This window comes from Dioscorea cayenensis, chromosome 5 (genome assembly GCF_009730915.1).
Source record: "Dioscorea cayenensis subsp. rotundata cultivar TDr96_F1 chromosome 5, TDr96_F1_v2_PseudoChromosome.rev07_lg8_w22 25.fasta, whole genome shotgun sequence".
Lineage (NCBI taxonomy): Eukaryota > Viridiplantae > Streptophyta > Magnoliopsida > Dioscoreales > Dioscoreaceae > Dioscorea > Dioscorea cayenensis.
In genome coordinates this window covers 28,742,793-28,762,357 of record NC_052475.1, presented here as the reverse complement: position 1 = coordinate 28,762,357, position 19,565 = coordinate 28,742,793, and the positions used below count along the sequence as shown (strand labels likewise).

Here is a 19,565-nt window from a genome sequence, read left to right as displayed (position 1 = left end):
TGCATCATAGGGGTCTATGCGGGAAGGAGGTGGAGAAAAGGCCCGGCGATGGTGGAGGCGTGGCTCCCATCTTGGGAAGGCCCAGGATGGCTCACGGGCGTGGCAGAGAGCGTGGTGGAGCGGAGCTCCCACGTGGTCGGCAGCCCGGTCCCGCCAAGGATGCTCGTTCGAGGAGCCCGAGCGGGCGAAGTGAGTTCGCGAGGAGGGGACCCGTGAGTCGGTCCAGTGGAGAGTCGGGCGTCGAAAAGTAAGGAAGAGTTGAGGCGGGGGTGCGGCGTTGAGAGAACCTGGGAGTGCTGCTGTCAGGTGTGGGTGGCTCGCAAGGTCGTGAGATGCAGGAATGTTGGTGATAGACTGGCATGCATTCAATGTCGATCGAGGGTTGATGATGTCATCATGAGCATGCCTTTTTCAAGGTCAGGGTTCTCTCCCACGGCGAGAAAGAGAAGGCGGCTGTTTCTTTGGTTGACCCGGGTCTGGGTTTCGTGGACCCGCTGGAGAAGGATATTGGGCTGAGAGTTGAGGAGGGCCCAGTTGATTGCTTCAAAGGTTCTGGATCCGGTTCGGATCCGGTGTTGAAATCTTGTTGGGGTGCTAATTTGGGCGGTCCATACATTACGAAGTTGATGGGGACCATTTTGTACTACCAAGGGTTCTTTGTTGGGGGATAGTGGGCGAGGGTGCGGGCCCCCAATGAAAAGGTGAAAGGTCCACATGTGGAGGGGTGGATGGATCTAAGGATGACTTCTTGATTGAAGGGGTCTTACAGATTCTAAACATTCTGGTGGACCGAACATTGAAGGGGTGGAGGCCCAAATTTCTTTGGGTGATTCAGGACTCTTATTGGAGGGAGTGGATGTTCTGGACGGCAATGCTAAACCTAATCTTGCTTTCCTCCAGAGTGGGCTTTGAGTGGCATTTCCTTGCAAACATTTGGGTTACGGCTCCTATAATTGCCCCCAAGAATGCTAATACGGGGGGTGGGGGTGGAGTGACTCCCATGCCTCACGAGACGGAAAGGCGGGATGATGAGTTTGCCTCGGCGATTCTATCTCGAATTTGAAAAGATCGATCAAGGAATTGTTGCGAGGGAATGAAGGAAGGAAGCTCGTCATCGACTAATCATGCACCAAAAGGGGTTAGGAAGAGTGATCGTCCCAAGAAACCATCGTCCAGATGGACCGAGGAGGCGGGATATGTAGCGGAGCCTCCTAGATCGGCCAAGAAGAAAGTCAGCGTGCGACGATGCCTACGAAGAATGCGCCCTCGGAGCCCCTTCTTATTTACGATTGGTCGACATTCAAATTGCTAGCTCTTTGTAATGCATGTGGTATTTCGTTTGTTGACTCTGGTTCGCATGTGAATGATTGTATTTCTTTTATCCGTAATGTTGAAAAGACCCGATCCTTGTCATGCGTTCTCTCCAACGCGGAGCAGGCGGAGACCTCGGTGGAGGTCCGCGGCAATTAGTTAGTTTGTTTATGAATATTATAACTTGGAATGTTAGGGGTCTAGGTAGACCTGCGAAACGATTTCTTGTGAAAGATTTCCTGAATCTTCATTTTGCGGATGTGTGTTGTCTACAAGAATCCAAACTAGATGTTTCGGGCACAAAGTGGCGTGAGATTGGAGGACCAAGACTGGATAAATTCGTTTTCATTCCTTCAGTGGGGACCTCAGGGGGCATCATTGTTGGTTGGAACAGTGTTGTTCTCGTGGAGTGCGTTGGTTAGTAAAGGCACTTTTTTTGTTTTAGCGTCGAGGTTACGCTCGAAGAAGGACAATCTCTCTTGGCGGTGCACCTCCAGTCTATGGACGAGCAGCGTGACGGCTAAAGCGCTCTTTACGGGGACGAGATCGGGGAGGCTGCAGGGGGAACCCGGATGTGCCTTGGATTATTTGCGGGACTTTAATGCAATTTTTTCGCCCAAGGACAAAGGTGGCGGAAACCCGAACCGTGCGGATATTCGGGAAGCTAACACACGATCGCGGGACTTATGTCTCAGTTGAACCCCACTGGCGATGGGGAGGAGGTTTACTGGACTAATGGGCAAGATAATCCTATTTGGGTTAAGTTAGATAGGTTTGTTGTTAACAGGGCTTGTGTGGATCACTTCCCTAGGTTGATTCAAAACTGTCTCTCGAGGCTTGGATCGGATCATGTCCCTATCAGGCTTGAGGTGGGGATGCATTGCGCTAAACCTAGGTTGTTCAAAAGCTCGAGAAAGTTTGGACAACGGTGGATGGGTTCTCTGATCTGATAGCCGGATGGTGGGCCGAGTCCAACCCCCACGGTTGTGGTGCTTTTGTTTTGTCTAAGAAATTGGCTTGGCTTAGGGAGCAGCTCAGAAGATGGTCGAAAGAGAGTTTTGGCTCCATTAAACTTCGGAAACTTGCGATGTTACATGACTTAGAGAGTTTGGATGTCATCAAAGAATCCAGGTGTCTTTCTCCTGAGGAAATTATCCAGGAGCGCGATCTAATGGGGAGTTTAGCGGAGATTCGAAGGTAAGAGGAAGTTTACTGGAAGCAGCGATCCCGTCTGAAGTGGCTGAAGGAGGGGGATGAGAACACGAGATATTTCCATGCGGTGGCAAATGGGAGGAAAAATGTAAACTTTATTCCTTCGATTAATACTGGATCTAGCTCTGTCACCGATGTCAGAGACATTGGGAAAATCTTTGAACAACATTTTAGGGGAGTTTTTGGTCAGCGAAGGAATTTTCGCTTCAAGGTGGATCTCGGTATCCTTCTGAGGAATAAACCTTTCGTGGACTTGTCTTCTCTTGAACGCCCACTTTACGTTGGAGGAAGTGAAAAAAGCTGTCTTTGACTTAGGAAGTGACAAAGCCCCAGAGCCGGATGGTTTTCCAATGTTTTTCTTCAAGTCTAACTGGGAGATTGTTAAAGATGAGATCATGCATCTTTGTAGTGACTTCTACGTGGGGACGGCGAATTTAGAGCGAATTAATTGGAGTGCATGTTGCTCTTATTCCTAAGGTCTTGATCCAGTCAATCTGGGGGATTATCGTCCCATTAGCCTTATTAACTCCTCTGTTAAAATTCTTAGCAAGCTTCTGGCCTCGAGACTCAGCCGGGTGATGGACACTTTGGTGGATCACAGCCTTGATCGGGCGTTCTCAAAGGGTGGTGTATAATGGACAATATTGCTATGGCGGAAGAGACAATCTTGACATACGTAAAAAGGAGGCGAAAGGGCACATTCTTAAGGTGGATTTTTGCGAAAAGCTTTCGAGCTCGGTTGATTGGGACTTCTTGTTGGAGCTTACGGAGGTCGGGGGATTTTTGGACCTAATTGGATACGATGGACTTCCCTCATTCTCGGATCATCGAAAGCTTCGATCTTAATTAACGGGTCCCCTAGTGGTTATGTGAGATACCAGAGAGGGTTGAGACAGGGGGATCCTCTGTCGCCGCTACTGTTTGTGCTTGTTTCTGATATGTTGTGCGCGATGTTCGACAATGCTGACCTTAAAAAAATTACGATCGGGAGTACCCATTTGGGGGATCGGGAGTCGTGTCTGTAATCTTTACTATGCGGACGACTTACTGATTTTTACGGTGGGTGGAGCTGAAGACCTTAGGGTTATTAAGCTGATTCTACTGATATTTGAAGGACTTTCCGGGATTGGAAACTAATTTTTTTGAAAACTTATGCATACGCTACGGACGTGCACCATCTTCGCATGCGGCGAGGCGAAATCTGATCGCTGTGGCGTGGGTCTTCTTAGGTAACCTATCCGGGTATCTGGGTTTGAGCGAAGCAGCGTGGCGGGGCCCCGGGAATGTGATTGCCAAAGTCGGGAGGTCGTCATCCTCTTGGAAATCGTCCTATATCTCTATTGGTGGGCGACTCACCCCTCGTTAGCAGCGGTTTTTATCGGCGATGCTCGAGCGTGTTGGATGTCTACATGCAGGGTTACCAATGTGGGTGATCAAAGAAATTGATAGGATCGGGAAGAGACTTCCTTTGAGTGCGGACTGACATCGAACATCACGGGTGTCGATGCGGTGGCTTGGAGAAATATCGTCGTCGCTAAGGAACAAGGAGGTTGGGGCATCTTGGAGCTATCGTCCTTTAACTTGGCCTTGCTGGGAAAATGGAGATGGAAACTATTGACTTATGCAAGCGGGGGAGACTAAGATCACGAGATTGATTATAATATTACTACTTGGGATTTGTTTAGGGGTCCGGTTGGGAGAGTCTTTCTTTTGGGCTGGGGTCTCTCGATGTCTCCCTGCTTTTAGGGGATGTGTTTCGGTCCAGTCGAAGAGGGATCTAATTCTCTCTTACGGAAAGACAAATGGTTAAATGGAATTGTGCCTATGTATATCGGCGGTGAATTCTGGCGTCTACTTACGCCTTATGGGGACGAGTTCGGGGAGTTGGCGATGTTACTTGAGTCGACCTCCGATTCAGTGAATTATCCAGGGGGTTGAGCGACTTCGCTCCGGTTTAAATGTGGGGTTGGATGGTGGCGGTGATACGAAGGTGCGGGGATTGGCAGCCAGCGGTTCCTTCTACGTCGAGTCCTTCTACGGGTTTGTTGAATGATGGTGGTCTTCGTTGCCCCCTTGCTAACTCCTTTTGGAAAGGTCCATGCCCTAGAAAGGTTAATATTCTTAACTGGCTTGCTTGGAAGAACAAAAATTCTTTCTCTGGAAAATCTTGCTAGAGCGAAGATCACGATAGACTCCCGAGCGGACACATGTGTCCTTTGTCATTCGGATACCGAATCGGTTGACCATTTATTCCTAAAAGTGTCGGGTTCTCCGGGAAGTTTGGTCCTATCTATGTAGGGTTCCTTACCTTACTGTTTTTGCCCTGTCGATGGGCCTCTTGTGGAGTGGTTGGAGAAGCGACTGTCGTACGGTCGGTGCGGGGGTTTCTGCATTGGGTGGTTAAAAGCTTTTTGTGTGGTCTATCGGCTCACGAGAAATGATTATATCTTTCTTTCGATAAATGTGATGATCCACTTGTTGTTATGAAGATGATTGCTTATTTGATGTTATCTTGGTTCTCTGCTGGCTCGATTGATTTGAGGGTGAAGATGGAGGACCATATTGCTACCATCAAGCGGAGTTTAGATTTCGCAGGACCTCGTTCTGTTGGGGAGGAGGCTACCCCTATGATTGAGGTGGATCAGGCTAGTGGGGTGGAATAGTTTTTTTGTTCTGATTGGGTCAAGAGGAGACCCGTTGTTCCTCCTTTTTTTCTTTTTCTTTGTTTCTTTGTCGTGGTTACATTTTTTGTTTCCACTGGCTAGTGGAAGAGTGCTTTGTGTTGTTTACTCTCTGCTTATTTAATGCATGTGGTTTATCCACCTTTTCAAAAAAAAATATATATATATATATATAATTATCCGCACCAAAGATATTCAAAACAATAAAATAAGAAATTCAATAGGCAGGAAAAAAAAATTTACATATTAATTATGCTTATGCTTTTTCTTGTATATATTAAAAGAGATATTTTATTCAATTATGTGTATATTTATATCGATCTTTTGTTAAGACAATATTTTTAAGTATATATATATATATATAAAGAAACATAGATAAATCACATATAGGATTATTATGTTACCTTCAACTTTTGAGTTGGAAAAAGGATGGTCTTTAGTGAGACTCTATTGCAACTTACAACCCATGTCTCTTCATCATAATTTGTAACCATTGTATCTCATCCAACAAATCCTACAGTGCATACTTTAAAATATGGTTGAGATTAAACTTTGACTTGGATATGCATGTGTCCATCCTTCTCTATGATTCTTTCTCAACTTTTGCTATCTGATTTTTTTCATCACAAATTATGTAGTCTCTCATTCTTTCTTGCTTGATAAAAACCCAATTTTCCATCTCCATCTCCATCTCCATCTACTCTGTTGTGATATTTGAGTGTAGTCTTTTGTTGAACTTGCTAAGTAAAAGATGGTTATATTTCCTCGAGTTAGACTAGAATAACAGGCCTAATCCAAGATTAAATTCAGTGTTAAGACAAATATATATATATATATATATATCACATGCTTAATCAAGATTAAATGTTTCATTTTTTTCTAAAATCTTTTTATTATTATTAATTGTCATCTAAGTGTATACCTATTACATACTTGAAAATTATTCAAATAATAACATGCTCTATCATCATGCTATAATTCATACAGATCACAGGCAAATCTAGATATACAGGATGAGATAACAAAATGCCAGACAGTTGTTACCCATCACGCTAAGGATATGGACCAATTCCAAATTAAAAACTCATTAATAATTTAGTTTTTTTTTAGGATAACTGATGACATTCAGAAAGTAATTTGCCCTGTTCATTATTTTTATTATTATATCAGATCATTGCCATCAATTGGTTTCAATGTTTTTCAACCCAAAAAACCTATCACCTTTCTTTAAAAAAAATAAAAAATAAAAATAAAAATATTTACTCTAATTCTAAACAAACAATATATTAATTTAAAATATAAAATCAACTATTATACAAATACAACCAAATAATTTTTAGTTTTGTTAGTTAGAATATGAAATTGATAATTTTTCCTTTGTACAAGTATGTTCTTTTTCACAACTTGCTTAAATAAAAGGTCTTGTCGCCTATTAGTTAAAAAAATAAATAAATAAAAAGTAAACACATTTGTTTTTATCTTAAACAAACTTAATATTTTTTAGGCCCGAATTCTATTGAAGTTAAATTATAGTTTTTAGATATCTTAAGGATGTTATTAAACTGACATATTCATCTATTAAATTAATATATTTTTATTATTTTCTTTATAAAATAATAAAGTATAAATGAAATTAGATATTAGAGTCTCAATAAGTCAAAGCTTTTATCAAACTTATTATTACACTGATAACAACGATGAACCTCCTGATTTAATAAAATCAAACTAAATTAAGTTAGATTGTTGTCTGGAATGTGTAATGAGTCTTATGGCATGGATCAATCCACAAATTATGAATAAAACTCCATATCAAACATATATAAAGATTTATAATTTATAATCCACAAGCATTTTTTTGCTTTCTTGTATTTATATATGTATCATTTTTATATTACATAATTAGACCACAATATTATATAACTTTACAGATTTGTTTTTTATAATTTTTGGAAAAAATTTATAATAAGACGATTCCACAAAGATACTAAATAAAAATCAAACACTAGAAATCTTAAAAATTAAAAGAATTATATTGAATAGAAAATTCTCAAAACTCACAAAATCATATGCATAAAAAAAAAAAAATTAGCCATCTTAATAATTAGCATATTTGTGATTTTGATGATTTTATATAAATAAAATAATCACATATAAATAACAACTAATGCAATAAAATTTAAAAAAATTAATCAACTCTGTAGTAAAACAATATAGATAACTTACTCCAGACATATTTTAAATCCTCGACTATATTTTAAAAATGAATTTCAATGACAAAACTCTGTATAAAAGTTAATCATACAACCACTTACCGTTAAATAACAGTGGCGGTTAAAGATTATTTTTTTTTACTATTTAAAAGGGGTAATACGGACATAAATATATATATATATATATATTTTTTTACTTTGGTGAGTACCATGTCTATTGATGGTACTGATCATATGGCAAGATTGAAGCACAAACTTTATTTAAAGTTGCATCCGTCCAGCAAGCTTTGCATGCTCATTTTGGTACAGTACTGTGCGGAACAAAGCACACAGTTGTTCATGTGCACTGTTCACGCACCACTTCATTTCTGACCTCAAATAAAACATTTTAAAACAACTATACATAAAAGTGTTATATATATATATATATATGAGGTTCAATCCTCTATGGACGTCCAATTATTAGCCGTTGGATCACGATCTAACGGCTGACATTGATGAACACGGCTGATAATGGATCATATTACTGTAGTATACACTGTTCATCAATGTTAGCCGTTGGATCGAGATCCAACGGCTGATAATGGACATCCATAGATTTCTTATCTATGGACGTCCATAGGAGATGTAAATTCTATATATATATATATATATTTATATATGTAAAGCAATAGTCATACATTAACATTCCTCCAAGATCATAGCAGAATACATAAAGAAATAAATTAAATATAATAGATTTTTTATTTATCTATTTATATTTCTCACATGTAATATATATACATATGAGGATTATTTCTCTATGGACGTCCATAGAAGAAAATTCAATAAGCGTCCATTAGCAACCGTTAAATTTCAATCCAACAGACAACATAGATGAATAATAGTCGTTACAGTAACATGTACAGTAATCACTATTTTAAACAGTTATTACTGTTTATCAATGTCGGCTGTTATATTATGATCTTATGGCTGATAATTGGATGTCCATAAAAAATATATTGTCAATATATATGTATATATATATATTAAAAAATATTATATATAATTAAAATATTAAGAATTACAAGAGAAAATGACTTAGATATTTCTAGACATTTGGACACTCACCCCAAAAAATTAAATTTCTGACTTTTGCCGTGACAAACAAGTTCTTATATTTACTTATAATTCTTTTGCGGTGCTTGTAAATATCAGATTATTTTTTAAATTTTTATAATATAAAAATTATTATTATTATTATTATTTTGGTAAAATGATAACAAACACTAGAAGAATACCAGTCTATACCTTAATTTTTTATTAAAACTATTTTCATTCTTCTTCTTTTGTTCGCTTTCTTTTATTAAAACTAGGCTATATCTAGTTTTAATATTGTTTTTCTTTCTTTTTCTTGGATATATTATCTGTTTTTTTTAATGTTCAAGAATTTTTTATTCTATTTGGCTCATATTTATCTCTTCTTTTTATCATATGTTTATTATAAAAATCTAATAATACCACTCATTCTTCCTTTGACGAGTTAAAGATGACGTTGAGACTAGACGATAATTGTGATTATAATGCATACATGGGATAATAGATGTTGTTGTTGCAACGATTGCTAGTGGGATAGTAACAGTCGGTAAATGAGTGGCCTAGCATTCTAGACACGTATCCCGAGGCAAGGGGGCAACATGAACAGTGATATGACCTGTTGGATATGTCCCACAGTACGAGGCCACCCCACCCTCAGATTGCATGTCAACCCAGTCGCTCCCTGTCGTGCCACGTATGCACTATTTTGTCCTGTTCCGGTCTGGTCAAGCGTTGACTGGGAGACAAATACATGAAAGGACTTCAGTAGGGAAAAGAAGATCGTACGGTTGGATGGCGGTTTTGGAAGCATTGATAAGAAGGAGCAACGGGAAATCAGGGATTCATGATCAGTCAGTACTGTCCCTCTGATCATAATGGTACGGTTATGATTTCACAACCATTAACTTTATTTACAAAGTGGACACGGTCGCCAGGGGAACTTTAAAGAGAGCAGCAGGATTGTACACTGTACTGTCCACTCTTCTATCACAACAAGACAGATGGAGAGGGAGAGATAGTGATGTCTCTAAGTTTTTGGAGGAACTCATCCACAAACCTTTATGAGATTCAGCAGGACATATATGTTTAGCCACTCTTTATGTTCTCTGGATCAAAATCATCCAAGTAGTTTAGGAGTTGTGTTACATATGTGTGTGTATATATATATATATATATAACACACTGACACGTGACATATAAAAATTGAAAATATTGTTGATTAGAACGGACAAAGCATCACATTAGTTGTCTTCTCAAATCCACTCCAAATATAATAGGCAGGCAGATGATAGATTCAGACAAGATCGAAATGTTAGCCATACGTCCCATTCATGGAGCCCATGGGGTTTGGAATAATGCTACATTATTATTATTATTATTATTATTATTATTATTATTATTATTTTGAAGTAAATGTGAATAAATCATATATATTGCAAAACTATATATCTTGTTTGCAAACCACCTTTTCCTTTTTATTTATTAATTATATCTATCTCTGTATCTCTGCCTCTCCAAACTCATACTATGAACACCACCAATTAATGCATGCGCACCAGTTCTTGTCCTTGAACGGCGCCAACGTTAATCTATATATATATATATATCACTTGTATTCCGTCTCAAACGTAGCTCATGCATGCGTGGAACGACACGTATTTGTCTGTATAATTCAAAGCAACTCACATGAACAACATGCACGGGACTAGCATGCTGTGTATGTTGCCAGTGTTATCCTTCACTTGGCTTCATTCATGCTCGTGATGAAGTGTGCTTCTTTGTTTTCATGGAGGAACAATAGTTGTATTAATCTTTTCATGATGCTTGCGGTGACTTTCCACGTTATGACAAATAAGTTTTAATACTGACCATTAGTCATGACATTTAGGTTGCTTCTAGCTTGGGATTCTGAAAACAAAAAAGTGAAGTTTATAGTGCACGCTTAACATGTTAGAAGAGAGAGAATTCAAGAAGAGACGAGATTAGAAGAGGCAAAAGTTATAAGGAAAATCAATATTAAGTCTGCATCTCTTGTCTTACTACCAACTCATGTGACAAATCATAACCAATTAACATGTCATTTTGTCAAAGTCAGCTTCATGAAAATTCAAAGTCATAATTAACTAGCTAGACGTTAACGCACACTACAAAGAATATATACCATTTCTTTCCAATTCATTGGCTTTTGTTTGTTTTTATAAAGAAGAAATAACTTGCACTAATCCAATTATTATTAACTAAAGCATCTGTTTAAATCGCCATGCTTAATTATAATTAAGACCATGAGTAAATATTTATTTATTAATTTGGAAATATCAGACACTAGCTATGTGCTAGCCAGGTCTATGATCAGATGAAAGTCATGCTTCATCTGCTTCTGAATCAATGGGTCTGCCTATCAGCCTCTGATCATCATTATGTCATGAATCATACCATATCATTCAGCCAGCTTCCCCATTGCCATCCTCAGAAATATCTCAGCAAAAGTACACTTACAAACAGTGAACAAAAGAAGAGCTCCCATTAATACATTATGAGTTGGCTTGCAACCAAATATACATCAGAAAGTGTGAGTGTGAGAGGTAGATAGATAGAGAGAGAGAGAGAGAGAGAGAGAGAGAGCTGGCCAACAAGGACATATCTCTAATGCTCTCTGAAGAAGACGTAACCGAGACAATAAATTTTCACTGCAGGAGTGGCAGTATTTACTGCCCAAACTCACGTGCCTTACTTTTTTTCACCCATTCATTTTACGTGCATTAAAATAATTAGCATGTTCCTGCGGAACAGGTTAGTGGTCGCTCTCGGGAGCGAAAGCCTAAAGATCACGTAGAGCTCGCACGGCCTCAGCGAATCCCATCCGTACATGTTGCGTGATGATCCAGTCCAAAGATTACCGTCTTGTGGTATTACTGTGCCTCGTGATGGTCCCTGCAGAGTTGGTCTTGTACTTGTTCCCAGTTCGCAGTAAAAGAAACCCGAAAAGGAAACCTCTACTATTTTTATCCTTTTACTTAACATACAACGCACATGAGCAGATGAACATTTATGTATATGTATGTATATATAATATATATATATATGAATCATGATATTAGTTTTTAAAGCCTTCATCTACCAAACCGGGGTTCAAAGTAAGATGCAATCTCATGTGAGACCAAGAAGACCCAGACGGCCACTTGTCCAACCTCCCATAAATGACGTTGTATCAAGAGAGCCCACAGACTTTTATCACCGTTGGTTTTCATTTATTACTCCAGCGTTCGATGCAGCGGTAAATGGTTTTATTTGGGAACCTATGGGGCACTCATGGCATGCATGAGAAAACCAAGTAGACATACAGGAATGGCACACACTGAGTATAGGCTTCCCAAGAAGCTCAGACTTTTGTCTGGTTGCTTGCCAAGTTCAATGAGTTAGCCATTCCTTCATAGACAACCATGGTGGGGATTTATAAACCCTAGTAAAGTTCAAACCCAGACGGGCAGAGACCTTTCTCAAAAAGCCTGCTCCTTATTTTCCTCAAACACCCAATCCAGAAAACATAGTTACATTAGCATACAAAATGATGTCATGTGTGAGCTCACAACACATGCAGGAACCGTCTCAAATAGTGCCACAATAAGGAACGCAATACTAGGCACAACAAAGGTTCCATTACCATTCATTCCCATAACCACCACATCCATACAAACCAACATAACACAGTTGTTTCACAGAACACACTGAATATATTTATATATTTTTAGGAACTCCATTACAGAACATTACCAAAATTGGAGTTACAGCTTTTACCAAAGCACCAAACCCACAAACCAATTAACAGCAAGCGACAACACTACCATAAATAAACATAAAAAAAAAAAAGATTAAAAAGAAAACCACACATACTATATATATATATATAAGACACCATTGTGGCAGTGAGGAGAGGAAACCCTAGTTCCTGGCCAACGCCACAGCGGTCAACGGAGTCTTCATCTCGCACGACAGCTTCAACACTTCAGTTAGGTCCACGGGCGCAGACTGATCTGGGACCCACTCGTACACGTGGATCAGCCTAGCAATCCATAAACCAACGGTCACGATCCCAAGGTTTTTTCCCGGGCACACCCTTCTCCCGGCTCCGAACGGCGCAAGCCTAAGGTCCCCACCGCGCACGTCCACATCAGCATCTAAGAACCTCTCGGGCTTGAACTCTTCCGGTTGGGCCCACACATTAGGGTCATGGGTGATGGCCCACATGTTGACCATGGTCGTGGTGCCAGCCGGGACCACCATTCCGTTGCTGAGGTGGACATCCTCGCTGGCAAGTCGTGCCCATGAGAGAAGCGGGCCCGGAGGATGGACCCGCAACGCCTCCTTCACCACAGCCTGAAGGTACGGCATCCTAGCCACGTCAGCATCAGTTACGACCCGATCCGGTCCAACCACACTATCGATTTCAGCTCTGAGACGGGCTTGAACCGATGGGTTCAGCACCAGCTCAGCCATGGCCCACTCCGTCAGCAAAGCCGTCGTGTCCGTTCCCCTGAATATCATTTCCTGCCGTCCGTACAAAAAAACATATAAACAAATAAATAAATTTGCTTTAAAAAAAAAACGGACGTCTTTTAAAAGCGAAAACGGTAAGAAAAAGGTAACAATGACCTACCCACAAGATGGCTATCATATCATCCTCGTGGAGCTTCTCGTCACCTTGGAGAGATAGCAGAACGTCAACGAAGTCAGCATTGTCGGTTACCTGGGTACGGTCACCGGCGGTGGGCTTAGAGCGCTTGTGATCGTCGATGATGTCCTTGACGAAAGACCTGACGCGAGGGACAAGGATAGCACAGCGCTGCTTGATGTTCGAAGGGTCGAAGAAGGTGGTGAGCCACGGGAGGTGATCGGACCAGTTGAAAGCTCCGAGGAGATCAAAGCCCTCGCGAACGAGGGACTGAAGATGGGAGGCCTTTGTGTCGCCGGTCTCAAGAGTGAGGTCGAAACGTGTGCCAAAAACGCTCCCCATGATGTTATTAAGGGCGGCGGCTTGAAGGAAGGGACGGAGAAGGACTGAGCCGCAGCTAGCTTGCTCCGCGGAGATGGATGTCAGCATTACGGAACAGTCAAATTGGCGGCCGAGTTCGTGGGCTGCGACGCGGCGAGGGGAGAACAGATGGGAGGCGGCGATACGTCGGAGGAGGCGCCAGTAGGATCCGCTGGGGGCGAAGCCGATGGCGCGGGCGAACATGAGCTCACGAGCGGATTGTTTGAGAGGGCGGTCGGAAAGGGAAGGGTGGGTGAGGAGCTCACGAGCTGTTGAAGGGGAGGAAGAGACAACGGCAGGGGTGGAGCCGATAGAGAAGGCCATAAGAGAGGTGGCGGAGTGGAGACGGGAAAGGTGGGCGAGAGAACGGTGGGGTAGGCCGCGGGTTAGGGTTAGAAGGGAGCCGAGAATGGGGAGCCCTCGAGGGCCCGGGATGGAGATGGGGCCGCGCCGGGAGCGGCCGTTGGACCATGCTGGACCACCGGGGGAGAAAGCCCAGGCAAGGAGGATGGTGGAAAAGAAGGCGATGAAGAGTGATAAGAGGAGAAGCGCGTTGCCGGAGAATCCGGCTTCGGAGGATATGAAGGCTGGGAGAGCGAAGAGCCACCAGGTGGAGTCGGTGCAGGAGCTTAGGCCGGAAGTGGCTGCCATGTTTTCCGGTGGAGCAGGTCTAGAGAGAGGAAGGGAAAGATGGAGAGGGAGAGAGAATAGTGCAGGGAAGTGAAGAGCTTGGACGGGTATTTATAGTGAGTGCCGAGTGGAATTCACTTTCACGTGGCGTGGCTTTATTATTATTATTTTTAATAATAATTTTGCTTTCGTATTTGTAGAAAGACCCTTTGATTTTTTATTATTTGCAGGCATTGTATAGTTAATAACTTAATATATATATGGATTTTTATTTACTTCGTTGGTGGAGTAATTGGCAGCTGTGAACATGATTATGGTGGTTGATTAGTTCCTATTTTTTAATTACTTAATTAGAGAAAAGAGTTACTACTTGAAAGATAATGAGGAGTTAGGACATGGCTGATGAGGTCGGTTAGGATTATGGAGTCTATATATATTATAATTAAGTTTACCATTAATAGTCTTCTCCACAATCACCGCAATTAATTATGCATGATTAACGTATTGGATGTGGTCGGCGGGTTGGTGCCGGAGATCTCATCGTTTTCGAGCTTATAAACGTGGCGCTGCATGTAAATCTAGAGACGGTGGAATGTTTTTCTTTTTCTTTTTTTTCATAAAAATAAATTTGCTTGTTGGAAAACATTCAGAAAACTTTTAATTAAGTCATAAATCTTAGAACGTGGACTTTGAACCTTCATATATTGAATTAAAAAGTCATATATAAATTATTTATATAAAATGATAATTTTTGAAAGTGAGTGAGTGAGAGAGAGAGAGAGAGAGAGAGAGAGAGGGAGAAGGACACTTGGTGGTCAAGTAAGGTATTGGTTTGCGAGAAAGCATGGCCGACGTTTTGAATTTGAGAGAGAGAGAGAGAGAGAGGGAGATGGTGAGCATGTGATGTGGTGGAGTATTGGAGAGAGGGCTGCATTGAATGTAGTTAAATTGTGAGCAATTACTATAGTTTGATCATGGCTAAAAGAGGCATGGGGTATTGGCCTTTGTGGGGCATGCCATCAAGCAAGAAGAACGTTGGCGCAGACCTAAGAGGTGGTATATCACTGCATGCACATGAGAGGGTGAATAAATGAGGATGAGGGTTAGGGTTTGAGCGTGGTTAATTGATGGAGTGTTGCATATTTAGGGTTAGAGTTAGGATTATAATGATAGTTAGTGTTTCCTCTTCCTCTTGAATATGGTTTTAGCGTTAGGGTACCTACGTACATGTGGTGTAATGTAGAGTTTTGCACGTTTAGGGTTTAGGGTTTAATACTTTAATGTCGGTGCAGTGGTAGAGTTGCTCGTATAGGTTTAGGGGTTGAGGTTGCTTCATGCGCAAAGAGTGTTGCTCACATTGATGGTGGTCAAAGGTGTGTGTGTTACATGCATGTGGCATGCCAAAAGAACAACGTAGATATTACAAATTAATGTCCACAAATAGGTGCTTCATATATGTCAAAGAACATGTCAAAATAGTCAATTATATTTATGGATGTTTTTTTGTAATTTTCAAACAGCATGTTTTACTTGCATTATTTGTTGATATATGTTTGTTAATTTGTTTTTTTTAATAAATTTATCATAATGTGTTTTTTAAATAAAAAAATATTTTTTTATAATTGGCATGATTTTTTTTAATATATATGGATAAGGCATACGTGAAAAATATGTGTGAACCTTTTAATTACACCATATATGCATGCTCACTCAAGAATAATGGGGAGTCATACTCATAATTCTATTCAGGTGTAAGAGACACAAATATCAATAGGTTAAGAGATCATTTGCTAAATTTATTTCTTAACCATGAACATCTCTAATTTTCATCCGATTTTATTTTACCATATGTTTATATTTTAAATATATATTTTTATTATTACCAAAAACAAAATTTTAGCCACTAACAGACTTGTTATAAAAGTTAAAAGCCATGCTTAGATTTTTTTTTTTAAAAAAAAAAAACCTGGTTAACGTATAACTGAACAATGCGTAAATTTCAAAAATTAAAAAGTAAGAATGCTCTTTGATTTTCAATTCAATTTTAATTATATTAAAAAAGCACACTAAATCAAAAGAGGTCTATACTGTAGAGAGATAGACTTACAGCATTAACTTCCACTTGATTGCATGAAAAAAGATATAACAATCTACAAAATCACTGTCATCTCATTAGTATACACCTCCAAAATTATAGTAAATCATGTCAGAAAAATTATAAATTAATTAGTCAAGGTAAATACTTGGCGTGGCATTGTATGATTGGCAATCTTGCATAATTACATGGCTTTGAAAGAGATTTGGATGGCCACCCTCTAAAAAATGCCATGCTAATTATTACAATTTTATTTTAGTTGTATTTTAATTAAAATCATTGATGAATAAGAAAGTTCACAAGAGAGTTTAAAAATATTTAATATTTTTTAAACTAAAAATAAAATTAATTTTCAATATATCTGTGTGAAGATCAGATAGCGAGAGATTAAAGGTTAAAGATTAATAAAGAAAGAGTTTGAAAAATTCAAGGGATTTAGTCAGAAAAAAAGATATACATATACACATGCAAATAAAGATCTCCTTGAAGAGATTGACTTGCTTATGTTGAATAACGAGTGGGTGCACTAATCTTCACGTTGATTGCATGGTGATGAACTAATTATTGGGTGATAATCCAAGTCAAGTAAACAATAAATCGAAAGCAAAATAAACTATACATGCATGTTACTATCATGTCATGATGTGAACATTAATGAAATCTGTGGGTAGAAGCCACATCATTTCACATCTTGGTGATTAATTATTATTGTTACTATCACTAACAAAATGATTAAATCATGGTAAAAACTTGGATAAATATAGAGTTAATATTTTAACACACTAGTGCTTTCACTCAATATGAGATAAGGTTTGAATTTACCTCATTAATAAAAATAGAAATATCATCCGTAAAAAATTTGTTACTAATAGATCATAAAATTGCTAGGGGTCATTAGAGTTATGCATCTAATTAGATTAAGATTGACAGATGATATTGAGCAAATTATATAGAGATGTTGAGATTTTGAAATAATAATAATCGTATTATTATTATTATTAAAAAAATGTTTTAAATTAATATCAAATAAATAGGGATATTATCACTCATATTGTTTCTTCTTATTTTATAGGTTTTCATATGTAAAATCATTTTGTTTTAATAACCATTTGTATGTTTTTTTAATAAATTATAGTTTCCGTTAATTTTTTTTATAATATGCATTTTAATCATCTGAAGTAAATAGATTAGACTTCCAACCTACAATGTACCATTGTTTTTTTAACAGGAAAATCACCACCTAATCTTTTGACCAATTCTTTCAGTAACAATCACATATAGAAAATATTTGAGTTGGATAGAGATGTGCTTGCTACACTCTAATTGATTAAGAACAAAATAATGAGATAAAGTTAATAGTGTGACTCCAAATCCTAGTCATGTCATAATTAGTACTAAATGCATGGTTTTCATGAAAGTAGCTAATTCTATATGACTTCAAGTCATGCAGATTCAGTCAGAATAATCAAACAAATAATAAAAAAAAAGAGCATCCTTAATTATTCCTCATTACAAAGCATGAAGCATGTTCTTAAGTTGACTGGAAAGCTACACTTTTAAACTACATCTCTATTACATTAAAATAAAATAATTTGTATGTACACACAATTAATAAATTTTAAAAACTACAAAGATATCTTCATTATTAATTTAGTCGTCTTGAAGTAGTGTTTGTCTTGGTTTAGTTTGCTTTCTTTATTTATGGTTCTATATGCTTTTGAAAACATTAGTAGGACTTTGAAAGTGTCAATACTTGTATTGAATAAAGTGATCATATGTTTGTATGTATATACATATATATTCAACTTTTCATACGTACTAATAACCACAATTTGGACTTTCATAGCCTAAGTTTGAAGTTTTCACAACTCGACTTTAAATACATGATGGTGAAGCCATGAAGGAGTTTAAAACAACGTTTTTTTGACTACGTACCTTTCTCTAGAACCACCCATAATTAGTGTTCTTAAAGCCAAACATCAATTTATTTTTTTCTGAAACCAAAAGTAGAACAAAAAATTAAAGAAAAAATTTGATAAATGTGCAGAATTTATTTTGCATCACTAGTCCAACTCTCTCGAATGTCATCAAACTTTAAATAAGTTTCTCATGTTTAATAATTATAGCACCCCAACACCTCTTGACATGTAAGTATTGAGTCTTTTTGTATATAGTATTAATTTTAGAGATGGTTTAAAATTAAACTCCAAAGCTCATACAAAATGAATGGACAAATCTGTTAAGGTATTAACTCCACTTTTATGCATGTTCTTGATTTTCTGTAAATAGAATGCATTTGTTGTTTATTTATCAAATATATATATTCATAACATAATTATTATTGTTATCATTATTTTTACAAACCCAATAGCAGAGCATGGTTTAAAGGACAATTCAGTGAATTGAGTAAATACCAAGGCAGGCACCAGTGCACCACCACAATTTCGTTGAAGAAGCACATGACAAAAGTTTAATTAAGTACCATGTGAATGTCTTAACTATTGACCAAGAAATTAAACACTCTTTTGGTTGGTATGGAAGTTATATGTAACCAATCCCAACAACAATAAAAAAACACTACTTCTCCTTTTGAACTTATAATATGTGTCTATAAACATGCCAAGGACCCATGTGAACCTTAACAAGGATTATTATTCATATAAAAAATCAAAGCATGTCCCTTTGTAAGACCAACACTACTTCAAACTTTTATCCTTTTAACTATGCGTTCATATATATGAGCTGTCTAAACTCATTTTAAATGCTTCTTAATGGTGCTTTAAACCATCATTAGTTAGAGATCTTGTCTTTGACCTAGATGCATGGCTAGCTATTATATGAAATGAAACCATGGCTAGGAAGGCTCTTATAGTCAATTTTATGCCTTAATTAGTCTTCTCTACTTAATTTGACAAAAGCACTTAAAGAGCTTTTATAGTTTTATTTATATCATAATTAACACTAATCTAATCTTTTCCACGCATGAGGCCCGCAGACCGGAGTTGGGTAAGAAAATTAATAAAAATAAAAATATGCACCGACATTTCGTCGAAAAAGGCGTGTTCTTTGGCTTTCCATGTACTACATATGGACATTAGGTCAAGGATCTTGAATTTTAGGTTAATGTTTATTATATAAGTAACTCTACATGCTAGCTAGTTCTTCTTTTGCTAAGCCTAATTATTTAAAATCAAGGCTTGGATTACATACTCATACTTGGAGAAAAATAAAATATATATGATAAAGAGCGTGGTGTATGATACATGATTGAAACTTTCCATTTATCATGTACTGCCTCATGGATTTTTTTGCATTTCATT

At 38.2% G+C, this 19,565-nt stretch overlaps 1 protein-coding gene across 1 annotated transcript; it reads right to left on the bottom strand.

The window, feature by feature from the left end:
- Positions 1-12,202: 12,202 nt before the first annotated feature.
- LOC120259986 (cytochrome P450 78A11) lies at positions 12,203-14,235 on the bottom strand. Its single transcript, XM_039267435.1, has 2 exons — positions 13,146-14,235; positions 12,203-13,036 (listed from the first exon to the last, which is right to left on the bottom strand). Exons 1-2 carry the CDS (start codon positions 14,169-14,171, stop codon positions 12,431-12,433), a joined length of 1,632 nt encoding a protein of 543 aa, XP_039123369.1. The 5' UTR covers positions 14,172-14,235; the 3' UTR covers positions 12,203-12,430.
- Between the last annotated feature and the right edge of the window lie 5,330 nt (positions 14,236-19,565).

Excerpts from the sequence above, each read along its gene's own strand:
- LOC120259986 (XM_039267435.1), bottom strand. The coding sequence starts at position 14,171 with ATGGCAGCCACTTCCGGCCTAAGCTCCTGCACCGACTCCACCTGGTGG. Across the intron at positions 13,037-13,145 it reads ATATGATAGCCATCTTGTGG|GAAATGATATTCAGGGGAAC; the intron begins GTAGGTCATTGT and ends TACGGACGGCAG.